Below are 25,518 nucleotides of genomic sequence, written 5' to 3'. Positions count from 1 at the left end.
AAGGCTGAGAACCCCTGAACTACACCACTAAGGTACCCATGTACATGTCGAAATACTTCCCAAAGGTCAGTGAATACCACGACCACAACACCAGAGGGAGTTCCACAAATAATGTTCAACCCAGATTCGGCTCAAACAAGGGACTAAACACGTTTCGCAATTATGCCACAACAATGTAACACCCTACCCATAGCCGTAAAATAATGTGAATCCCTACCCACCTTCAAAACCGCTCTAAAAGAGCACCTACGGGAGGCTGCAATTCGAAACTGGCCCCGGTAAATGTCCAACCCCCCCCCCCCCACCCAATGTACAGTTTCTTCCCCCTCAAATGTATATATTCTCTTTTAGAAACTCTGTCTGTAAATAAACAGTACTGTATATTATGTATGTTGTGCATGTCATAAATGTTATGATGAATTGAAAATGGGGGACCCTGATGTAAACAAGACAAACGTCTTTCTCTGGTCTGCATCCCATTAACAATTGTGTGTATTGAGCCGTACTGTATTGTACCCATTCTACAATCTGTTAATACAATTTTCAATCAATCAATCACAACCCGTCATATTGTGCTGCAGGTGGAGGTGAGGTACACTGTAAACTGCTTGTAAACATGAATGCATGTACAGTAAAAAATAAAAATAAAGAGGTACTGCTCTACTTAAAGGTGCTGTACGTGGTTTGTTAAAATAAGTGGTCTACGTGTTAAAATAATAGCTCTACACTCCGACTGGTATAGAGTGTTTGGTCAGTAACATGGGTCTCTCAGTCCCTCCGTTCTGCACATTTAACACTTACTTTAACAAAAAAACACCACTTCGAGCACCTTTAACTCTTTGACGACCAAACCAAAGTAAAGTCGGGTTATCTCGCCAACCGTTGAGCGCCAGAAACCCGAGTATACTCTGGTTTTGATCCTTTGATATTTTCCTTTGATCCGTGTTCTATACGGTCAGCCGGAGCCCTCTAGGTGTCTGTGATTCATCTACCTACGTTGGAATTGCAATGACGATCGAATCTCACCAGGTGGCAGTATCGCCTACCTTTTGAACTGGGAACTGAGGATATCACTTGTCTTGTGATCCACTCCGGCTGTTTCCGCTTGGAGTGGATCACAACATAGCAATCGGTGGAAGATTTGGTGCCTCAGAGCTATTATTTCCCATATGGTAGCCATGCCCAATATACACAAGTAATTGCGATCACCATGGGATCGACTGGGATTTATTCATTTTGGAGTAGTTTCTGACTGAGGTAAGGTCTATCTTAGGTAACCTGCTGGTATTTTTTTAACGTAAAACATGCTTCTGTACCGATCACAGTGTCGTAGTTTACCGGACGTAAAACGTGCACTTATTTTAATTTTTTTACATTTTTTTTTCATGTCAACGTTCACATGCACAATATATGCTTACCTAGGATTTGACTTGATTCAACAACAAAGCAGTCGGGGCAATGGCAAGCCGAAAACGGTTGTTTGAAGTTTTGAGTTTGATTTTTTTTTTACAACTAGATTACACTTTTAGAGACTAAAGTACCGAAAAAAGGTACCGTTGGGTACCGGTATCGTATCGGTTCAAATGTGAACGGTACCCATCCCTAACGCCTAGGGGTGGTTGTTAGGCCCGAGGCGCAGCCGAGGGTTGTTAGACCCCCCAAGGCGTGATCTAATTCGTAAAACACACATCTTCAAGTGATGTAATGCGTTTATACAATGGCTGAATTCACCCAACCTTATTGCTATACAATAAACAAACAGTAATTGAAGCATAATGGAGACACAAAACCATCCACAGAAAAAGTAGGTAAAAAAAAGAAAAGAAAGTTGCCTCAGTGTCTAGAAGCAGAGGAAGGTGCAGAGGGAGGCTACAAAGCATGCCATCTAACAACAAACTTCATATAAATCCCGCAATTTATTATTGTTTTGACAATGGGTCATGACAAACCAACAACTAACATATTCCAGTTGACTGTATCTTTTTTTAATTATTCGTTACGAATATATCCATACTTCCATTGTGTCCGGGACATCCAGTGAAATCGCTTCGTGTGACAGTGTCCTTTTGAAGCAGAGGGAGGTGCAGAGGGAGGCTACAAAGCATGCTATCTAACAACAAACTTCATACTCCCCTCAGACGCAAAGTTCTGTAGTTTTTCACACAGCGAGGAAAATAATACAGTCGGGCAATCTAACAAGAATTAACGTATTTACAAGTATGTCAGTGTAATGGTGAAGTCAAGTGCTTTGAGCAGGATAAACTTATAACGTATATTACCGTAAATCCTCTAATAGTGGAGGGTATTCAAATAGAGGACGGGCCTCTTATAATGGACGGGGGTTTGATACATGCAGACAAATACAGGCCGGCTTCCTATACAAGGTCGCAATTTTTATTTTTTGTGCCGTGATATAGAATGAGATAAACTCTTGCCAATGCAAATTAAGTGCTGCCTCTCTCTATGGTTCTCTCTACCGTTCCCTACTCTCACTTCGTTGGCGTTAGCGTTAGCTAACGTTGTCATAGCTAGATCAGTGGTGTCGGCTGGATGACATTGGCTTTGTTTTGCAAACGTTAGTTAACGTTCACTATCTATATGGCGTTGGTAGGCGGGCTGGCGTTGTCCAGTTGACATTACATATCAAGTCAAGTCAAGTCAAGAGTTTTAATTGTCACGGCATACAGGTATACAATGAAATGCGGCTGGTCTTGCCCGCGACGATGTGCAATACAGTGGTACAACATATAATAGAATCCAATAAAAATACAGTGGTACAACATATTAATAGAATCCAATAACAACAACAGTGCAATAAACAGGTCATATCATGATGGCTATGATAGCGTTAGCTAAAGCTACTGCATGTTATCAACTCGATTCGACTCAGGTAGAGTCGAGAAGGTACCACACGCTAAATTGTCCCCGGACCCCGCAACCTATAGACAGTTCCAACTTCAGTGTGTGAATTACGTTAATCCACCACAGTTTCACAATTACAATTGGCCAGTTTGTGAAATTAAGGCCTGCCTCTTATATAAGCCTCTCTCTAATAAAGGCCTGGTGCTCTTTGCAGCTGAGGTAAATACAAGACACGTCCAATATTAGAGGATTTACGGTATATATAATTATGTTACAGTATATAAAAATACTGTTTTACTTTTGTGCAGTAACTGAAGCTGCCACACCCTCCCTTCCAACGTGCCTGATTGTTATGCATTTTACTCTGCCAATTGGCGACCCAATAAAAACGGGTCCGTGACCCATTTTGGGTCATGACCCTAAGTTTGGGAAATGCAAGATCGAAGTCTGAAAAAAATTATTATCATACTTCAAAGGCTATTCATACTTCCATTTGTCTATCTATGGCGGACTCATTCGAAAAAGTAATTTGGTTGTGGGAGGGATCTGGGGTCACGTGGAGTGTGTTATATGAAATAACAACGGCTAACTTGACTGTTTCAGCCAATCAGAATCAAGATATTTGCATGCCGTTGTATAACGTGTAACAAACTACAGTCTGTAGAAATGAACTGATTAGTCAGTAATGGACTATGAACAATGCCTGTTAAATTAGCCATACTATTGTCTCCATAGCTATAATACAGAACAGAACACACAATGGGTCTGCAAACATCGCTAAAATGGTCATTAACGCTGGCACCAAACAGTGCAGATGGCGAAAGCTGGTGGAGTTAAGAGTTAAGAATATGGCAGAGGTCCAACAATAATAGTGATCAAATGTCTCACATCAGTCCCGCCCATCATGACTCAGTTGACAGAAATGTCAATAATGTCTCTTTCCCAATCTCCACTGTGTTGCCCCATGTCTCTGGCATCAGTACAATAGTTTTGCCTTTACGGACAACATGTACAAAGATGCTTAACAATACGGGAACTGTGAGTGTTGTAAAATTAGATAAGAGACCAGGCCAGAAAGTCACGTGTAGGTTAACACAACGGAAACAATGCAAAAGCACACATTCTGAAAAGCCTTCCAAATCAATAGATGCAGCAACTGGTTTTCATTGGGCATTATAAATCAAATAAAATAAAAACACAAAATCAACTAGTCGCTCTCCAGAAATAAACTTAGCTCATTTTGATCAAACTTGAAATTACTTTAACTTTGACCTGCAAAACCATAGATATATATAAATAGATGGTGCAAGGCGGAGTCTCCAGCGTAGTTCACCGGCTGCCATCTTGTCACAGGCAGCACGCCCACTCATAACATGAATGTCTATGGTGCATGTACTATTGAAATAACCATAGCTTGCTACATTTTCAACCAATTTACAAACGGTTTGGTTTATTACAAACGTTATTAATGCTTTAAAAGTTTTGCACTAAGTTCTCGTTTACCTCTATATTTACATTTACTTATTTTTTTTAGCTACCGCCTACATTGTATATAGTCCTGTATACTGTCCATATGTTACTTTATGCTTATAGTGTATCATATGTTACTTTATGTTTATATTAGATCTTTTATATACACCGTGGGAAGGGGGAAACGCAATTTAATTTCTCTGTATGTCTTGCACATTACGAGAGGTGACAATAAAGCTGACTTTGACTTATTAACGTGGCTATGATTCAGGATGCTTGGACATGTTGAAATAATTTTCATATGAAAGTCCATTATAAGTATGAAGTATGATAACTACATCTGACGTTTATAATAAACCAAACAGTTTGAAAATCGGTTGAATATTTTGCAAGCTATGGTTATTTCAATAGTAGTACATGCACCATAGACATTCAAGTTCTGTATCGTATGGCTCCGCTCGGCGTCACTACTGCACTGTACCTCGCTCGTGCACGCGCACTGAATAAAAAATTCCACAATGTACCTTTACATCCCAACATCCGTCTGGCCACACCCCTATCAGCTTACCTACATAAGCAGGGGTGGGGCCACATACTCGTCTCCTTCTTCGCTTTCACCACAAGGAAGTGCCTTCGGTAGATCCCCACTTGACGAGGTTGTTGGTAGAAGAAAGTTGGAAAACAAGAGATACGTTGACATCATATCTTTATTTTCTCTCTCACTATTTTCGAGAAAATACGGCGATATTGTCTTCGTTACTGGAGTGTCTGGAAGATGATGATCATTCTACACCTCCACCGTTTTTTTCGTATTAGGAGTTCACGCCGCTGACATGCCTCCCAACTACAATCCTCCTTGCTGCGGCTGGATGGGGTAAGACCCTCCAGCAACACAGCTGGACTGTAGGACGCACCGACTGTTGTGAGAAGTGGTGGGTTCCAGGTTTGGTGAGTAATGTTTGCTTGCAAGCACCACTTGTCTGTTAGTGCTATGGGGGCTAGCTGACAATGTTTACGAAAACCGGCCCCAGATTAGGGTCCTTCTGTTCAGCCTTTTAGGCGACGGCGGAGGATCTTGGTTTGAAGCCCATTATAGTCAACTAGTGGGCAGGGGCGTAACTGACGCCGGGGACATCGGAAAGTGTCCCCCGCATGTTTTCAGAATGCAGTTATTGTACCTCCCACGTTTTACCGTCCAAAGAGCTGAGTCTGACTACCTGTCCTATTATTATGCAAAGAGCAGTAGATGGGGGTCGCATTCTTGCCCTGCACGGGCCAAGTACCCACTCGCTAAAGTACTCGTCTTTGCATAATAATAGCTCGGGTCGTCAGCCGAGGTGTGTGTTAAAATACGTCATCACATACGGTATAAAGGGAGATAAGATAAGACATTCGACAGTGCTATGTCCGACTCCTACCTGCGTGCATGCAACAACGAGATGGCACCGTCGCCCAAGAGGAGAAAGCTACTTCTTCAAAGCAAACTAAGTTTTGCTACGCTGTCGCCTAGTCCTTGTGAGGCTATTGCTGGTTGTTACCACATCCTCTGCTGAAGCTACTTCTGAGAGGAGTTTCAGCGGACTCCGGAGGTTGAATTTAAATAATGGAGAAGTCACGTTAAAGGAATGAGGTATATAAAAAGTCACTTTAAGGAAAGAGCACATGTGGCTCTTGTATAATATAGTTTAGATACATTAAGTATAATAATGACAGGGTTAAAATTGTATAGTAGTCTACATAGGAACCAGTGCCCTCTCAGGTATTTTAGTATTGGATTATTGCACAATCGATGCAGGCATGACCATAAGGGTTAGAGTTTTATTAAACAGGTTTGTTATATAACTTATGTACCAGTGCATAAGAGTGATTTATGTTAACGTTTTGTACCTGTAATTAAATTTGATTAAAAGTGATTGGTGATAGGTAAAGGTGATATACATTAAGAGCTAAAATTGTATATTGTATAATAGTGTTTCTCAGGAACTTAGCATGTCTTTTTTTTATCATGCATATCTTGTATTACTGTGTTCATAATTGATAATTGAAGCACCATATAATAAATGATCTTTCACCATAAACCTTTCAAATTTGTTTATTATTTGTCACAACAATACTTTGAAATGCTTGTTTACATTGTGTGTCGTTTACATGGAGAAATGGCACCACCGCCTGGGAAATGCGGTATTGCACCCCTGGTATTTAAAAAAAATCTAGGTAGACGCCACTCGCCACGCCCCCAAATCTGTCCCCCGCACACATTGAGAGAGAGTTACGCCACTGCTAGTGGGCCACGACCAGTAACTGGTGATCCCAGGATTCTCTGGACGAGTGGATGCTTCTCTGTCACCGTGTAGGCCCCATCTTTCATATACAAATGAGAGTATACCCTAACGAGGAAATGTGGGCATGGATGTTTGTTATCGGGAGATCCATGTTCAAGTCGGCTACAGCCCAGATGGGACTTGTGCTGGCTCCACCGGATGTCTGGTAAAATCACCGTTGTAAACTGTGTTGACATCTCTTTTTCTCTTCTCTCTTAAAAGGTGAGGAGGGTTTCAGAACGGCGGCCTGTCTGAAGTGTGGCTTGTTATATCGTTTGTGTACAAGTTCGGGTGGTAGCTGCTTAGCAGATAGCTGCTTAGCTTGCGTGCTAGTTGTGGCCTACTGTGTTAGCCAGTCAGCTGTTAGCTGCGCAGCTGTTAGCTGCGGTGTTAGCTCGCTGTGTTTACCAGGCTAGTACACGTTAGCTTGCTGCTATCAGCCGAACGGCTGTTAGCTTAATGCTACACTGTTGAACGTTTTCTGTGACTATAAACACTCTGACTACGACGTCATCTTTGACAGAGGATGTTAGTCGAACCTACCCGGAGCCGGCCGGCGAGGACTGCGTCGACAAGGAGAACCGTAGCGGCGGGATGGAGCAGCGACGCTGCCCGTGTCGTCAAACACAGGATGCTGTGTTACTATCGTGCCCTGTTAGAGACTGCAGTTCGCTTGATCTGCGCTCTCGGTAGGAAGGTCCTGACCAGACCTTAAAACGCGTCTTCTTCCTTCCCTTCTAAATGTTTTGTAAATAACGATGTTTTCCAAAACGAGTGTTGCTGCACTACATTTAGGATACGACGCGAGTTGTGTGTGAATTGTCTTGTCACTGGTATTAGCTTCTCCATGCAAATCGGGTTGTTTGTTACAGATGTAAAAATGATCTGGTTTGTTGTGTTGAGAAACATCATGTGTATTCATGTACCGTGTACTCACAACTAAGGGGGTTAAACTAACCTATAAAGCTATGCTTAGTGACATATGAGTGAAGAATGAATTCTTTTCTCAGCCTGTAATGACAATGAACATTGTGTTCACATATTAACAGGTTTGCCTGTTCAACTGGCCGTATTAAGGGTAAGGTAGGAGGGGCGTTCCCCCCGGTTCCCTCGGGACTTCCTCACCCTCCTCTCAGACATGTTGTTTACAATATATTGTGTCACTGTGTGGTGGGATACGATGTAACCCTTGGCTTGATTGCTGGGGTTGTGCTAAAACTGCTTGAGGAACTGTATTTTCCTAAAAGAAAAGATTGTTTGGTCACTTTTCGTGTGTGCTTAGCAAGGCCTGTGGCCGATACTATTCGAGAATTGTGTATTCTCTCATTATGAAAAACGGCGTTCCTCTGTAGAGTGTATTGCCATTTTTTGTGGTGGTAAAGGGTTGTGTGTATCTTGTGATCTACAACTGGGTTGGGTTGGTCACAGAAGCACATGTGTAAGTCTGGTACCGGGGCTCTTAAGGGGGCCCTCTCTATTCTGTGTTTTTTCCTTAGTAAAAATCAGATAGCAGGTTAGCACATGAGCTGTGTGAAGCTGTTAGACGCTTCATGTAGCTGACTATGACTGTGTCATACTCTTTTTTGTCGTTACATCGTATCATGGGTGTGGGGTCGTAAAGGGGTGAACTGGTAATCCTTTCCTCCCATTCTTTGATGGGCAGGGGTTAATACCTCCTGTCCTTCAAGGTTCCTGTCACGTTGCTGTTCGGCACGTTACAGGGTAAGAGGGGGGAGGGAGTTTCCTGGTCCCACGCCCTGGAATATTGGGCGTGTGCACCGCAGAAATTCCCCCGCCACAGAGTACGTCACTGTGCGCGTCTCTGTTGGTAAGACTTCCGTGAGCTGTTCAGGTCCATATGATGGATCTGTTTCAGGGAGGGGTCAGGGCTCCTCCTCACGAAGCTCCTACTCTGGCCTTCTGTGAGTTAGGACTCTCCTTCCATGTGAGGGAGCCTCCTCAGAGTGCAGAGCCTCCTCCTCAGATTGTCAAGGTGAGTAGAACTCCAAAAAGGAGTCCTACTCTATTGTGTGTGTATTCGATTCAATTCGATTATTGAGTGTGTATGGGTTCAGTGCCTCCTCCTCGGAGAGCCCTAAACCAACATTTGACATGGCTCAATGTTGCAATATATTCTTTTCAATCTATACAGCTCGCGTGGGAAGTCTCTCTGGGGATTTCCGTCTCCTCCCTATGGGAGGGTGGTGGGATGTAAAAATGTACAACATTTTTACCCTCAGCCTGCGTCACGAGGGATTCATGTCAGTCTGTGTTCTTTCTTTTTTGGATAAAAAGAGGAAGGTACATGAAGCACGACGGCTCCGTGTCGTTCTCCCAGGCGACTTGGAGGAACAATGTTTGGTGTCTGGCTAGACTATCCATTGATGTGTTTGGGTCTCGACGCATACATAGTGCTGGCTCGGTGTGTTTCTGTTACAGGATCACACAGGGGCTAAGTGCGCCTTGGTTGCTTGTTAAAACAGCGTTTTTATAGGGCAACTGGGATGGAGTTTTGTCTCTTCCGAGCGCCAGTTTACTAGGTTGTCTCGATGAATTCTCGTTCATATCTGGGGGATGTTAACGGAATAGATCTGAACATATGTAGAGGGGTCTCACGCCCTTGGGGTGGGCCACTGAGCACGGTCTAAATGGGGACCGTCTGGGTGGCGCCCTCTTTTCATGTTTTAGATCGACACGCATACCTACCCACTCTCCTGGAGTGGGCATGTCGGCGTGATTAGGACTGGTCTGGTCACGCTGGTCCAGGTCAGTTAACCCGTTGTCCGCCGGGGATGCAGATCTGCTGTTCTGGTACCCTGAGGGACTTGTGCTTTTTTTTGGGGGGGAAAATGCCAGGTCGGTCCGGGTGTCACAGGGTTAGGCGCTATGGAGACCCTTGTTGGGTACATATTGTACTCTGCACTGTCGTAATGGCTTACGACCATGCCAACCTGTACACGCCCGATCTCGTCAGATCTCGGCCGCTACGCAGGTTCGGTCCTGGTTAGTACTTGGTTGGGAGACCGCCTGGGAATACCAAGGGCGGTGTGCTTGGGGTTGGTTCTCCATTCTTTTCGCTCCTCTCTCACGCGTGGCGTGGAGGGGGCTGTTGGGGTGGTCTTGGACCTACTCTGGTAACTCTGTGCTTCCCGTGCCGCCGGGCCTGGTCCGAAGTAATGTTCGTCGACCCGTAGGCCTGGAATAACCCTTTTTTGAAAAACTGCAACACTTGTACTGCGGTATGATACCCGCAGGTGTGTTTTGGAGTTTTTCCTGAGGGGTTATAGGAACAACCACCGCATAGGGTAACGACATGGTGGTTGGTTCCCTGGTGTGCTGGAGCAGTGTCAACTCCCGGGTTGTCCGGTTGAGTGTGCCCCTGCACGTTCATGACGTCTGCCAATCATGTCAGCCTTCTCTGCCTCAACCCCTCTGGGTGGGGTTTTTTAAAGGAGGCTTTGTCATGGTGATCAACAACGCCAGCATACGCCCCTTCCGCCGGGGCGGCTGTTTTCAGCTGACTCCTTTGGCGCCTGTCTCGTCCGCAGTGCTCCAGGCTCGGGTTACAGCCTGTTGCCTGGTTTCCCCGGTACGCTGCCTGCTTCCGTTGGTTAACCTTTGAGTGTTTACGGCCGTGCTGACTGCCTGTTCTGCAGGGTCAGTATGCCAGGCGGTGTGCTATTGGGGGGAAAGGGCCCGCTCTTGGAGGGGCCTGATCCGAATACGCTGGCGATGTGGGGGGCGGTGTCACTAAGTGACCGCCTGGTGGGGTCTTGATGCCTGGTGTCATTGACCTCTCCGGGCCCCCGTTTTCCAGGGGATCCAGTCCCTTCGGTGGGTCTGGGTCTTCCTTCGCGCTCCGCTGCTACGGCCTTGCCACGGGGTTGGGTTTGTTCTTGACCCTGTGATTCTGGGGGCAGTAACGAGGTTGTTCCTTCCGTTCGTTCCCGGGTGGCATGCGGGTTGTGCGTGTGTGTAGTCGTGGGGTCAAGCCACGGTCTGCTCACCCTGTGCGTTGAGTTGCTCGAATGCCTCGTCGCACGGTCGGATCCGTCGCCCTCCCGTGATCCTCCAATAGGGGGGGTGCCCTCCATTAGGGGGGGTCGGGGGGGCTCGGTCCTCCCTGATCTGATGGTTGTGGGGGGCCTCAGCGGGGTACATTTGTCGGCCGATGGCTCTCGCTCGGCCTCCCTTGTGCAGTAGTGACGCCGTGCGGAGCCATACGATACAGAACGTTAGGTTATGGCTATAACCAAGTTCTGTGAGTATTGGTGACGCTCGGCGTCAGACGCCACTGCGGCCCTTGATCTCACCTTGTGGTGAAAGCTTGGGAAGGAGGCGAGTATGTGGCCCCACCTCTGCTTATGTAGGTAAGCTGATAGGGGTGTGGCCAGACTATTGTGGAATTTTTTATTCAGTGCGCGTGCACGAGCGAGGTACAGTGCAGTAGTGACGCTGAGCGTCACCAATACTCACAGAACTTGGTTATAGCCATAACCTAACGTTATGAGTCGGCGTGCTGCCTGTGGCAAGATGGCCACCATGTGGCAATGTCGGTCTCCCATTGGCCAGCAGCGTGGGTGAGTCATCTAGCTTTTATATACCGGTATGTCCATGTGCAAAACCACACGACAACACCTACTGTTCGCTCAGCCAATGTCGGAGCAGCTGGCGCGATTTCAGCCGATGAGCAGTGAATATGATTGGTTGAACCCTGAGCGTCATATCCCGTCTAGCAAATTTCTGCCGAAACATGTGAAGAAACTGGCATGGCCAAAACTTGTGGCGTGACCGTAGCGGCATGTCCCTACAACCGGCATGCACTAATTACTGACACCTGCCATTATTTAGTAAGCTAATGTCAGTGGCTAACTCTTCAGCATGGCATTTAACTACCGTGTCATCCATTGTTATAAATGGACGCTGTATGTATTTCCAAATGACCGTCCTATTTTATCCAAGTGGTTACAGTTGATTATCGAGGGCCAACTTTCTCCTACATAACGCTAATGTATTTACATGAAGCCTCCAAAGGGTATGTTTGTGTTATCTAGCAATAGATAATGTTATTTGCCTACCCTATCTTGTCATAATGTTACCTAGCCTTAATCTGTAGTTCCCAATTTAGTCGGGTAATCCCAGATAAATAAACATTTGATCTGATCTGTGTAGATTTGTCAGATATAATTTAGCACAGATTTTAATGACAGGGGGGGGGGGGTTGAAATTTATGATCAGAATTTTCTGTCATTGTCAAATTATGAGCAGTGGTAGCTGATTTGATTTGAAGTCTTTATTTCGAACATGCAATGAATACAACAAACAATAACAAAAAAGAAAAACAACTCAATCTGCATGTTCGAAAAGGAGTAGGAAGAAGTATACATTTATTTAATCCTACCCCTTTTCCACTACTCAAATGAGTGTACTATTTTAAACATAAAAAAGAAAAGAAAAGAAAAAAAAAAAAAAAAATATATATATATATATATATATATATATGCAAAACAAGAAACAAAAACTATATATGTATAAAATAAAATAAAATAGAAACAAAATAAAAATGTAAACACCTGTGAATATCAAGTCCCTTCTTCATCCCTGTACCTTGTGAACATAATTTCCTTATACATCAGTTTGAATTGTCTCATGTTTGGACATTGCTTTAACACCACATTAAGACTGTTCCACAGTTTCACTCCACATATTGAGATGCAGTGTTTTCTCATGGTAGTGCGTACGTTTAGCACCTTTAAATTGTGTTCTCCCCTCAGATTATAACCCCCCTCCCTATCAAAGAACAATTCTTGAATGTTTCTTGGAAGTGCATGACTTTTTGCTTTATACATTAATTGTGCCGTTTTAAATTCCACAAGATCATTTAACTTCAATGTCTTTGACTCCAGAAACAATATGTTAGTGTGATCACGATAACCTGCAATGTGAACTATCCTTATGGCCCTTTTTTGGAGTATAAAAAGTGGTTGTAGTGTAGACTTATAATTGTTTCCCCAGACTTCAGCACAGTAATTTAAATATGGTAAAACTAGTGAACAGTAGAGAATGTAGAGTGATTTTCTATCCAGGATGTGCTTTACTTTACTCATGACTGAAATGCTTCGTGAGAGTTTAGATTGGACATGTTTTATGTGAGGTTTCCAACAGATTTTATGGTCCATTATTACACCTAGGAATTTATTTTCATAAACTCTTTCAATAATCACATCATTTATTTTAACTTGTACCTGAGTATCCAATCTACAGTTTCCAAACAACATAATTTTAGTTTTGCTCAAGTTCAATGATAATTTGTTTCTATCAAACCATTCCTTCAATTTCTTCATTTCAGATGTGATGACCTCTAAAAGCTGCTGGACATTCTCACCAGAAAAAAAAAGATGAGTGTCATCCGCAAATAAAATACATTTAAATATATTGGATACTTTACATATCTCGTTAATGTACAAGATGAACAGTTTTGGACCCAACACTGACCCCTGGGGGACACCACAAGCAATGTCCAAACATTCAGATTTATAATCTCTCATTGTCACAAATTGTTGTCTTTTATTTAGATAGCTTCTTACCCAGTCCAATACTACCCCCCTGATCCCATATCTCTCCAATTTCCTGATTAATATATCATGATTAATAGTATCAAATGCTTTTTTTAGGTCAATGAATACTCCAGCTACATGTTTTTTTTGATCTATGGAATTTGTGATTTTTTCAATGAGTTCTATTAACGCTAGTGATGTTGACCGGTGTGTTCTGAATCCATACTGGCTATCGGTGAGTAAATTATGTTTATCAATGAATTTATCTAATCTGTTGTTGAAGAGTTTTTCTAATATTTTTGAAAACTGAGGAAGTAGAGAAACAGGCCTATAATTTGTGAAGTGGTGTTTATCTCCAGTCTTGAACAGAGGTATGACTTTTGCTATTTTCATTTTATTCGGAAATCGACCAGTTTTGAATGATAAATTGCAGATGTGCGTGAGTGGTTTTGAAATCCCAATAATGACATTTTTTACTATTTTCATATCTATTTCATTACTGTCTGTAGATGTCTTGTTTTTACATTTATTAGTAGTTTCTATAATTTCATTTTCATCTACCGCTTCCAGAAACATTGAACTAGGATTTCTTTCAATGTAATTGTCTTTTATGTCTTCAGGAGTCACTGGATCTGGGATTTTTCCCGCTAATTCTGGTCCAATATTTACAAAAAATGTATTAAAGTTGTTAACCACATCATCCATATTGCTAATAGTTTGATCCTCTTCCATAAAATACTGAGGATAGTTTATTTGTCTTGATCCATTCCTGATAATACCATTTAATATCTTCCAAACACCTTTAATATTATATTTGTTGTTATCTAATATTCTACTATAATGATCCTTCTTACATCTTCTCATAATATTAGTCAACTTGTTTTTATATTTCTTATATTTATTTTCTGCCTCTTTAGTTCTATGTTTTATAAATTCTCTATATAGTGTATTTTTCTTTTTACATGCATTCTGTAATCCCCTTGTGATCCATGGGCTGTCTGAGTGTTTATGTTTACTGCTATATTCTTTTATTGGACAATGTTTGTGATATAGTAAGTTAAATATAGATAAGAATGTTTCATATGCTTTATCAGTGTCATCCTCTTTATATACTATCTCCCAATTTTGTAGTAGCAAATCATTTTTGAAAGCGTTCATTGATTCTTCAGTCCTTACTCGTTTAAATTGTAGTTTATTGTCCTGCTTGTTTTCTGTGTAGTTGTTGTCATAAACTGTAAAAACTGGTAAATGGTCGCTGATGTCATTTATTAGTAATCCACTCACTGTATTGTTTTCTATAATCTAGCTGAACTACGATTCTACAGAGGGCAATCCATTGTTATTTGTCATATACCCTCTATATGTTTTTATGTAAACATCGTCGCATGGAGGGAGTTAGCACTATAAAAAGATAATTATAGCGATTGCAAGGCTATGTGGTAAATAAAAAGATAAGGCATATGATGTTTATAAATGTATTTGACTACAACTATAGAAGGAAACTTTATATTATCAAAAGCAAGAACAAACTCAATTAAAACGAACGGTTATGCACCGAACTATGTATGGATGGAATTCACTCATATCACACAAGAAAACAAAATATTATTTAAAATGTTATTAAAACAGCATCTTTTGACAAAGGATATTTAAACAGGTGTGAAATGTATGAACGTTTTTAAATGTTTTGCTTTTCAAATGTGATTGTCAAGTGTGTGTGTGTGTGTGTGTACTAGTCCTTTGTCCTGTTTACTTGTAATGTCATGTTATGTTATGATGTATGTAAGTATTATGTTGCACGGTCACAATGTAGGTTTTTTTGTGGAGCCCAGGAAGAATAGCTACTGCAATGCTGTAGCTAATTGTGGATCCTAATAAACTAAACTAAACTGATGTAAAGAAACATTGTTACAATATGTTGATCAGCGAAGGCACTTTCATTGCTTGTTTTCAAATGGGAGCATCTATCCTCCTTCATGACAGAAACAATATGCGCTCCGTTTGCTTTGATAATTGCTGGAATATAAATGGAAATTCTGCATTGTTAGGACCGTTTGATAACTGAAAAGGGGTACGGGACACTAGCTACCAATTGTCGGGCGTTTGAAAATTGGAAGGCCGGTCAACTTGGGCCACGCCCCCCAGAACAGCACCACAGCAGAAGCTTTAATTTTACTACTCATTAACTTTTGAATAATGCTGAAGTGTTGGTTGATGATTAAGATGGTACCAAGAATGATGGTACATTAAAAATCAGGTAACTTTAAACCTCTTTCTTATCCATTGGGAACAAGGTGTTTCCTCACCTGTGATGGGGGCGTCAGGTCGGGGCTGCTCCTTGCGCCAGCTGGGAACAAACACAGTGATGTTGGCATGACCTCTGTCCAGGAAATAGTTCACAGCCAGTTGGATGCCTCGACAGGAGAACACTTCCTTGTTGCCATGACTGGAATGGAGCAAGATAAAAGAGAGAAAAGGAAATGACGTTAAATTATTCAAGAACAATCTGCAGAGACTCACCCCTGTATACCTCATGTTTTACCTGTACTCTTGTAACACCTGGCTGGCTATACAACACATTGTGTAATGCTTTGAGTTAAGTCACACTGTTATTTTATTTTTCTGTCTGGCAGTCTTTTTCATTTTGTTATTTCTGTTTATTTTTGTTTTGTCTCCTCCTTTTGTCTTTTTTGTACGTCTGTTCTTGTTTACAGAAAACTGAAAAAAAAGTATTTAAAAAATATTAATTACTCAAGAACCCCATGACAACCCTCGGAACAGAAGTGATTAAATAATGAAAATGGCAAATATGAAAGAAAATATAAGATTTTCCTCAAAAACACAATTACCATAGTAAAGAATAATATATAAATTCAAGACAACTCTGTTCTAAACTGAAATATATATATTTTTTTTTAATTTTTTTATTAACATTTATAGACATACAACACTTAAGACACTACTTACAATGACATCAATAACATAACAATATACAAACATGGGCCCCTTGAATTTTTATAATACGGCTGCGTTCAGCCGCCCAGACCCCCATAAGAGGGCTAGGCCCAGTAGAGGAGAGGGAAGGAGACCCCCCCCCCCACCGAGCCAAGCATGCTACCTCCCATGTCACCAAGCACCCCCACCCCACGCACAACGACCCCACGACACACAAGACCCCGCTGCAGCTGCTATTCCAACATTACTCAAAGAAAAAGAAAAAAAAAACATTTGGTGACTAAATAAAAATGAAAACAAAATAGGCCATATAATTAGCACTTCCCGGTTTTGCCCCCGTTGGCGGGTTGGAGGGGAATCAGCTCTCCTAGGGAGAGGACCCCCCCCCCCCCCTAGTGACGGAGTAATCCCCAATGGAGATTCTCCCAAGCCCCTATTATTGTCCTATATTGAATTTTTGTCCTTCACAGATGATCATGTGTACATTCAAAGCAACTGCTATTCTAACATAACTCAAAGAAAAAAGAGAGGATCTTAACAAATTCATGGCCATTTGGATCCGTCTAAAATCACTGTAGACGGCCAGCATTTTTAAACAGACTTGCATAGTCCGTGGGGCTGTTTGTAGAGCTAAATCTATACTTTATAGTATTGCTATCCGTCCATTCTCATTGTCAATTGACACCATAAACCGTCCCTTCAAAATGGCTTAAATTTTTTTTTTCATCAATACGTTCTCATTTTATAGCGTCTTGAATATAAGCGTTATAAGGGATTTCGGCTGGGATATTTCCTGGAAGGCGAGATACAGGGCTAATAGCTAATAACGTTAAATCCAATGGCATTTCGGATATACAGAAGCTACAGTTAAAACTCAAACTGCATATGATCGGTATGATGGTCCACCATGAATGCATGAAAGGGGAGGGGTGGGGGACGTTGTTTCTGATTATTGATTACCAATAACCGCGTTAGCCTCATTAGCCTCATTCACTGATCGGGTGGATGGCTATCATAACAAGCCCTGATCAGCATGTAATTTACGTGAAAAAGATCTTACCGTGGGCCGGTTGGATCCCCAAAAAAGCATTTCCCAGTTATCGATCGCCATCTGGTAGATCCACATGTCCATTGGCTGATGATATATTCCTTTACTGCATAGTGAAATCCGCGTCTCAAAACGTATTCCAAGCTACTAGGCTGCACGCGTGTATCCTTTCGGCAACAAACGTTTCCTTCCGCGTTGCTCTGATTGGCCAGCGATCTACACTCGTTTCGCCCCTACGCCGGTAGCGCGCGCATGCGCATTTTGTTTTTGCCCCCACACGCCCACACGCAGGTTTTAATAATAATAATAATGCAGGTTTTGCCGCCACGCCGGTAGATAATAATAATAATAATACTTAAAATAATAACACTTAGACAAACGCACGCAATTGGCACAAGTGTAAATTATGCATTCGTCACTCAGTTTTAACATCGATGCACTTAGCTCAACTCGTTCGCCAGCTTGCTGTGGAGCCTATGGTCACAAGTTCGAATCACTCTTAGTTCAATATATATATTTTTTTTACGTTTAATTAATTTATCATCTCTCTATATTAACCCATTCTCTGCCACGCTTATATCCATCGCTGTTTGATCTCTGCCAGCACTGTAAGTCTATGGAGATGTTCACTTTCTTTGCAGGGCTATAACTTTTTTAATTGTATTGCTAAATTGACATTACTATGGCCCATTCAACATCGATTAACTATCGTTCAGGATGTAGGAACGTTTTACTTTTTCATTCACACATTCATACAAAAATACCGTCTAGAGTATAAATATGTTTTTATCGTTTTCTGCAGTATTTCCCAGAACGTGAGATATAGGCACAAATGCATATATTAGATCATCAAATGCAGTTTGATACCGATCGACGCTATATTAAAAATGTCAACTGTACATGGTCCTAAACGGTATGACTGATCATGCGCGGGTGAACGGAGGGGGGGGGGGGGTCGTTTATAATTCCGTGATAGTCGTTAGATGCTTCATGTAGTATGGGTGATATATTGATCAGAGCAGTTTGTATCGAAAATGATAAACAAAAACGCTGAAACACACGTTAGTCTCCTCGTACCATTGGGCGATGAGAGTGGAGCAAACAGATCCCAGTTATGTGGTGGGGATCTAGGCCAGTGGTTCCCAACCTTTTTCCCCCCAGGGACCCCCAAACATCTCTGATGAAATTCGCGGACCCCCTCCTAATAAGATACCATAAAATACTTTTTTTTTTTTCATTTTAATAACAAACTGCTTATACACAGGCATATGCATCACAATTAGACCCACTATGCTTCTTTGACTTGTGCCTTCAATCAACAAATCTCATCTTGCACCATATGCATTTCAAAATGTTTGGCCAATATTCAAATGCTGTATTCATCCTCTCAAATCAGGCCCTAATGGTGAACGGTTTGCATTTATGGAACAAATCAATGCAACAAATTAAACTAAATATGAGACAGGAAATTCCAATCAGTAGCAGAGAGAATCTGTCCTAGCTGGGTTTAATACCTTTTTTTTGTCATTTTAATAACAAACTGCTTATACACAGGCATATGCATCACAATTAGACCCACTATGCTTCTTTAACTTGTGCCTTCAATCAACAAATCTCATCTTGCACCATATGCATTTCAAAATGTTTGGCCAATATTCAAATCCTGTATTCATCCTCTCAAATCAGTCCCTAATGGTGAACGGTTTGCATTTATGGAACAAATCAATGCAACAAATTAAACTAAATATGAGACAGGAAATTCCAATCAGTAGCAGAGAGAATCTGTCCTAGCTGGGTTTAATACCTTTTTTTTGTCATTTTAATAACAAACTGCTTATACACAGGCATATGCATCATAATTAGACCCACTATGCTTCTTTGACTTGTGCCTTCAATCAACAAATCTAATCTTGCACCTTATGTATTTCAAAATTTTGGCCAATATTCAAATCATGTATTCATCCTCTCAAATCAGGCCCTAATGGTGAACGGTTTGCATTTATGTTGAATGAAGTAAGAATCCACTGCAGTAAAAATATCCTCACCTCGAGTGGTGGTAGTAAGGTTGACTGACATGAGAATGTCCTGCTTCAGATCCTCATTTTCAATATATTGCACATAAACGATGAGCACAGCCTCGTCTGCGACAGTTGTAGTTTCATCAAGTTGTATGGCAAATGGACCCTTTCTAAGCTTTTCTGACAGCTGCTGCTCGCAATCACTTGACATCTTATCAATTCGGTATTTCACTACATTGTTCGAGAGTGGTACTGATTTTAGTTTATCCGCCACCTGTGGGCCGCACAGTTTCTAAACCATTTTGATGCAGGCTGGTTTGATGAGCTGCTCGCCAATATTGTGCGGTTTCTTTGCTTTTGCAATTAAAAGCGAACACTCAAAGGAGGCTTCGGTAGCCTTCTGTAAATCACTGCCACCCCTGCTCCACGCTACTCTAACATCAACAGGCTTGTTCGCCTTGAGAGACTGTTCTTTCCTCCGAAAAAAGTCTGGATCCTTCCCAACGGTTTCTGGGTGCTTAGACGCCTGATGTCTCTTCAGCTTGCTGGGCTTCAGGCTCGAGTTTGCCAACTTTTCTCCACAAATCACACACTCAGGTCGTTTGTCTGGTCCCTCAGTGAAGCCCATGGTGATGTAATTTTCGCGATTGCTGTAGGTCCTAACTTTTTTTGCAGATGAGCTGCCATCATCTCCTTTTCGTTTGTCACACATTTTCGCCTCTGGCGGCTGACTGCAGACGAGCCGAGAAAGTTAACTAGCGTGCTAGGCTAGCTACAGAAAGTGATACAGTCAACTGATTCGCGTTTTAGCGGCTACCCGGTAGCCTACTGTTAACATTCAAAAATCATGTCTAGATGTTTATTTATTTATCTTTATTTTTTTATTGTAGTGGAGAGACTATTCATGCTTCTGATGATAAAAAAAAAAAAAAAAAAAAGACCTCAAATCATCTGTGGTCTGGCGGACCCCCTGCGCCCCCTGGCGGACCCCCAGGGGTCCGCGGACCCCAGGTTGGGAATCACTGATCTAGGCGATCCATTTCCGGTTTGTATATTACTAATACATGCCCAAATCATGTAATTATTGAGTTATGGCAAAGATCCATATCCACGGTGTGTGTATTAAGTCCCGCGACGATAAACGAGTGGCCGGACGGAATAGGGAGACGCACCGGGATCACAAGAGATCCACTTCCGGTTGCAACTCGCCGATCAGCCACCAGGTGGCAGTATTGAAGCGTTGCAGAGTTGTGCTGGCTCACACAGCATCCGACAAGGCTCCGTGAGTGAAATATGAATACCATGGCGAAAATATGAAATTATGATCAGAATCACGTCGTACGCCGTTATTGGCAGAATTCGCATGAACTTGAAACCCGTTGTACGACGTTATTGGCAAAGGGTTAACGTAACTAGCTATTAGGAGTTTTTCATTGTTCAAGAGTGGATATATGTTGCAGAACATACCTGTTAATTACCTTTTAAATATCTGTTATGTGGTTAGGGTATGTATGTTTTTTAAATAAATGCCCAGTCTTGTGCTTTGTCACCACCTGTCAATCTGTTCTGTTATTGGTCCATGATGGCAATAAGTTGATGATTTTTACAGTCTAATCTAAAACAGATTTTTTACACATTGGTTCAAACGCGATCACGGAAGGTGACAACCCTAACATGTCATGTTGTGTCACAACAGAATGAGTAGGTGAGTGTTAGGCCTACAGAAAGTGTAATCTATTGATTGACTAGCACGACCTAGTCAATTCTGTAGAAGAGTCTGGTGGGCGAGATTATGCATGACCAGCCTGTGATCTAAATATTGTGTTGATGGAATCACGTTAATATAGAGAGATGAAAACAATACAATACGTTATTTCAATTGATATGAATAGCTAGTTACGTTAATATAGAGAGATGAACGTTATTTCGATTGATATGAATAGCTAGTTACATTCATATAGAGAGATGATAAATTAATTAAACGTAAAAGAAAAAGAAAAAAATTGAACTAAGAGTGATTCGAACTTGTGACCATAGGCTCCACAGCAAGCTGGCGAACGAGTTGAGCTAAGTGCGTCGATGTTAAAACTGAGTGACGCATGCATAATTTACACTTGTGCCAATTGCGTGCGTTTGTCTAAGTATTATTATTCTAAGTATTATTATTAGTGCTGTCAGGCGATTAAAAAAATGTATCTAATTAATTACAGGATTTGTAATTAATTAATCGCATTTTAATCGCATAACCATTTTATGCCTGATATTCTATATTCTATAATCATATTTCAAATTGCATGTGTCCTGATGGCAGAATTCAGTACTGTATCTACAAAACCTTCTGTTTAATCATCTTCCATCTATTAATTTGCTTAGATTGTTCAGGTCTGGTCAATTTGAGCATGGTGTTATTCACAGTCAAAGATAAAAAAATAATTATTGATACTCATTTGGTTCATTACAATTGACTCAAAATAAGATTTTCATTCAATCAATCACAGCGCAGATTGATTGATTGAATGAAAATGTTATTAACAGATTGCAGAATGGGTACAATACAGTACGGCTCAATACACACAATTGTTAAGGGCATGCAGACCAGAGAAAGACTTTCGTCTTGTTTACATCAGGGTCCGCCATTTTCAATTGTAAGTAAGGGTGCAACTTGCACCGTGCAATCCATTATTTGTGGATCTAGCCCACAGTATTTCTGACACTGGGAATACATTCCCTGAGATTCATAGATGTCCCTAGAATCAGATACCAAGAACATGCAAATGGACCATATTAAAAAAAAGTCTGTAAATGTGTATTCTACATTCTCATGGAATGAATGAGATACAAAAAAAATTATATAAAAAAAAAATTATTAAAAAAATTAACGCGATAAACTGACAGCCCTAATTATTATTATTATTATCTACCGGCGTGGCGGCAAAACCTGCATTATTATTATTATTAAAACCTGCGTGTGTGAGCGTGTGGGCATGTGGGGGCAAAAACAAAATGCGCATGCTCGCTAGCGGCGTAGGGGCGAAACGAGCATAGATCACTGGCCAATCAGAGCAACGCGGAAGGAAACGTTTGTTGCCGAAAGGATGCACGCAGGCTGCACATCCAGAATCCAGCTAACTGGAAACTCCATTGAAAGTAAAAAAAAAATAGTGCACCGTTCTGCCACAGGGCACACTGCATTATCGAGACAGCGCCCCTAAGAGGATCTGGCCGGTAATGCACCTTTCAGAATTCGAAGAGGAGGGTAGATCTGCAGTGCAGCTTGTGACATCGAGTAGGTTATTACAATGGAATAAAAGCCAAAACAACCTTGCCACGGACATGTCCATGGTTGGTCCTCAACCGTTGGATTCGAAACACGGATTTATCCCCCGAAATGGTTAATCGTATCCCTCTGTTCCCCGTTGGAAGGGTGAGGAGTAATGGCTCTCCTAGTGAGAGGGCTCCCCCTAGTGGCAAAGTGCGCACTATATAAGTCCAACATTCGTTCTGTGGACGGCCTCAGATCTCCCGGTCAATGTTCTGAATTTGTCTTTCTTATGCTCATGTTCATTTGTATTGTGTGTCACGTGTAATCCTGTAGTTCCTTCATACCAGTCCATTGTTTCCCAATATGTTTCCTAATCAGCGTGTCCCTTTTAAAAGAAATATTCAAATTGTTTGTCTATAACGTGTGTATTGTAAATCATAGTGTTAATTATTCTAAATTCTGGTGTTAAAGTTTCCTTATACTTCTTGGGGTAACTGTTCAATTATCTTTCCTCTGTTGCATCTATCCCCAGGTCCCCTGTGTGCATTTTCTTCCACGTTGATTTTGTCTTGTATCTTTCCTTGGATCACCATGGCTGTAGGAAAGCCCTGTTAATAAGACTACTTTGTTCTGTAATAGCCCTTTAATATGTTGTTGTTGACAGGAAAGGGTAATTGAGTTATGCCAGTGTAATCGTTCATCTTGATGTGCCCCAGTTAGTGTCGCACTCTAGTCTCCTGATAAGGTTACTGGCCCTTTAAGAGTTTCTCCTTTTAACGTGAGCAAGCTGGTCTCCGTGTTGCTGTCTGACGATGTGCAGCAGTAGTTTACTCCTGTCCCCTTGGGATAACGTGTGCGCCAATGAACGTGAGTACAGTACCTATGTTTAGTTCCTGCCTAATTCGTTCATTCAGCCTACTCTGCACTTACAGTATGTCCACATCGATCCATTCCTGTTGACGTTGTTCCCTCTGTTATTGAAATGCTGCGCCGTTAGCTTAGCTGCACGTTAGCCAACCTAGGTTCCCCCTGCTATGATATGCTGCTGCGCTGCGTGGCTAGCTTAGCCGCACGTTAGCCAACCTAGGTTCCCCCTGCTATGATATGCTGCTGCGCTGCGTGTCTAGCTTAGCCGCAAGTTAGCTAGCCTAGGCTATATAAATATAACTCACTCATTACCCCTAGTGAATTGAATGTATCTTACACCTGGTTTACAGTCCGCCTACCTATACTGTTTACATGCACTGCATGAGTAATTCCCTGCATAGGCTATGTAGGTTATATATAGTAACTCTGGTTAAGCGAATGTCTTAGTTACTAGTTGCACTATATTACTAATGAATATTATTGTAGCTATAGACCACATGTTTATGTACGTCACTACTGTGTTACTAATGTATACTGTATTGTATTCCTTTGTAGACAACCACACATGCAAATCTCCCAAATACAACCAGTAACTGCAGCACGCCTCTGTGTGATTCTTTAATCGGAGTTACAACCCCATATTGTCCGCCAGCTCCATCAAACGCACCCTGTGGAGGCCCTAGTCCTCCGTTTCAGTGGCCCTTCATGCCCCTTTCTCGTGTCCCTTTGACGTTCTTCATAGTTGACCGATAGCTGCTTTGAATCGGTTCAGGTCCCCTCTTTTCCTCCTCCCGTCCTCCTCTCCTCGTCCTCGTCTCTCGGTTCTGGTTCACCTGCGCGCCCTCTCCATCCTCTGCGTCAGCGTAGGCCTCTCTCCTTCCCCTCCCAGCACCTTCCATCCTCTCCTCGCCGTGTCCCTCGTCGCCTCCTGCACGTTGTTGGGACCTGGTTCCTTTCTTTTTCTGAATTTTCTTTATTTCTACATAGCTCCGACGTTTCATTGCCACCTCCGTTGGATTTTTCAGTGTTACATTGTATGCTCCGCATTGCTCCTAATCCAATCTGCGTGGTGGCCTGGTTGCCTGAATGCCTTCTACAACAGAACTGCATTTCCGCGTCTCTGATTGGCCAGGTCATTTCTGGTCATCCAATCGTGGGACCGCAAGTTTCTACACTGGTTAGGCTTAGGCGCTCGTTCGAAGTTGGTTAAGGTTCGAGTTTGTCTTAGAGCATGGCGATAGAACGCCTGCCCTGATTCCGACGGTTAACCTTAGGCACTTTTTCGAAGTTGGTTAAGGTTAGAGTTTGTCTTAGAGCATGGCGATAGAATGTCAGGTAGTTTTCAGGCTGTTAGACCCGGAAATAGGCGCAGAACTTGCTGTCCCACGATTGGTGCACATGTCACATGACCTGGCCAATCAGAGCACAAAACTCGAACGCGGAAATGCAGTTCCGTCGTCGAAGGCATAAACGCGGCCTGGTTAGCCTCTATGTTAGCTTGTAAGCTAGTTTGTATGTTAGCCTGTAGCTTCTCTGCACTGACATTCAGCGTCCCGCTAGCTTGTTCTACCTGTTGCATCATTGCCTCGTGTTGAGTCTTTTCCATCTGTGTATTTACTTCATCTGGGGTTGCTTTTCTTTCATTTGTCCTCGTGTTCATTCTTCCTTCTTTCTTTTGTCCTCGAATCTTCACTTTTTATTTGGTTTTGATTTTTTTTTTTTTTTTTTACTTTTTTTTTAAACTCAATTTTTATTTGCATTTCTATTCACAAACATACAAATAATAACATCTTTGATTGTCAATCTTCCACCGTTTGGCTTTTCAGGTGGTTACACAGACAGTGTACATCGCCCTTATACAGGCCTAAACCATAAAGAGAAAATAAAAAAATAAAAAAATACAAAAATACCGTTCTTGCAGAAAGAAGAATATATACAATTATTGACTAAGTTATTCTTTGAATAGTAATCGCACATTCGTTGGCCTGTACAAAATCCAATGACGATATGTATATCTTCCTTGAAAAGGGATATATAGAAAAGTTTTAAACACAGTTTACCTTGCATTTTGTTTTACATACATATATACCCCATCATCCTTGGCTATTAATCCCACATCAGTTGGTTTCCCAGATACTTGGTACTAATACTTAGTGTA

At 41.9% G+C, this 25,518-nt stretch overlaps 1 protein-coding gene across 1 annotated transcript in view; it reads right to left on the bottom strand.

The window, feature by feature from the left end:
• zc3h12aa (zinc finger CCCH-type containing 12Aa) overlaps positions 1-25,518 on the bottom strand; it is a 43,684-nt gene that overhangs the window by 12,897 nt on the left and 5,269 nt on the right. The window contains exon 3 of the mRNA XM_084336166.1: positions 15,517-15,656. Within this exon, the coding sequence (XP_084192292.1) occupies positions 15,517-15,656 (140 nt within the window). The remainder of the gene's footprint in view (positions 1-15,516; positions 15,657-25,518) is intronic.

This window comes from Notolepis coatsorum (genome assembly GCF_963971535.1).
Source record: "Notolepis coatsorum genome assembly, chromosome: 19".
NCBI classification, from domain to species: Eukaryota; Metazoa; Chordata; class Actinopteri; order Aulopiformes; family Paralepididae; genus Notolepis; species Notolepis coatsorum.
Note: the sequence above shows the minus strand (reverse complement) of the source record. Positions and strands in the feature narration are given on the sequence as shown.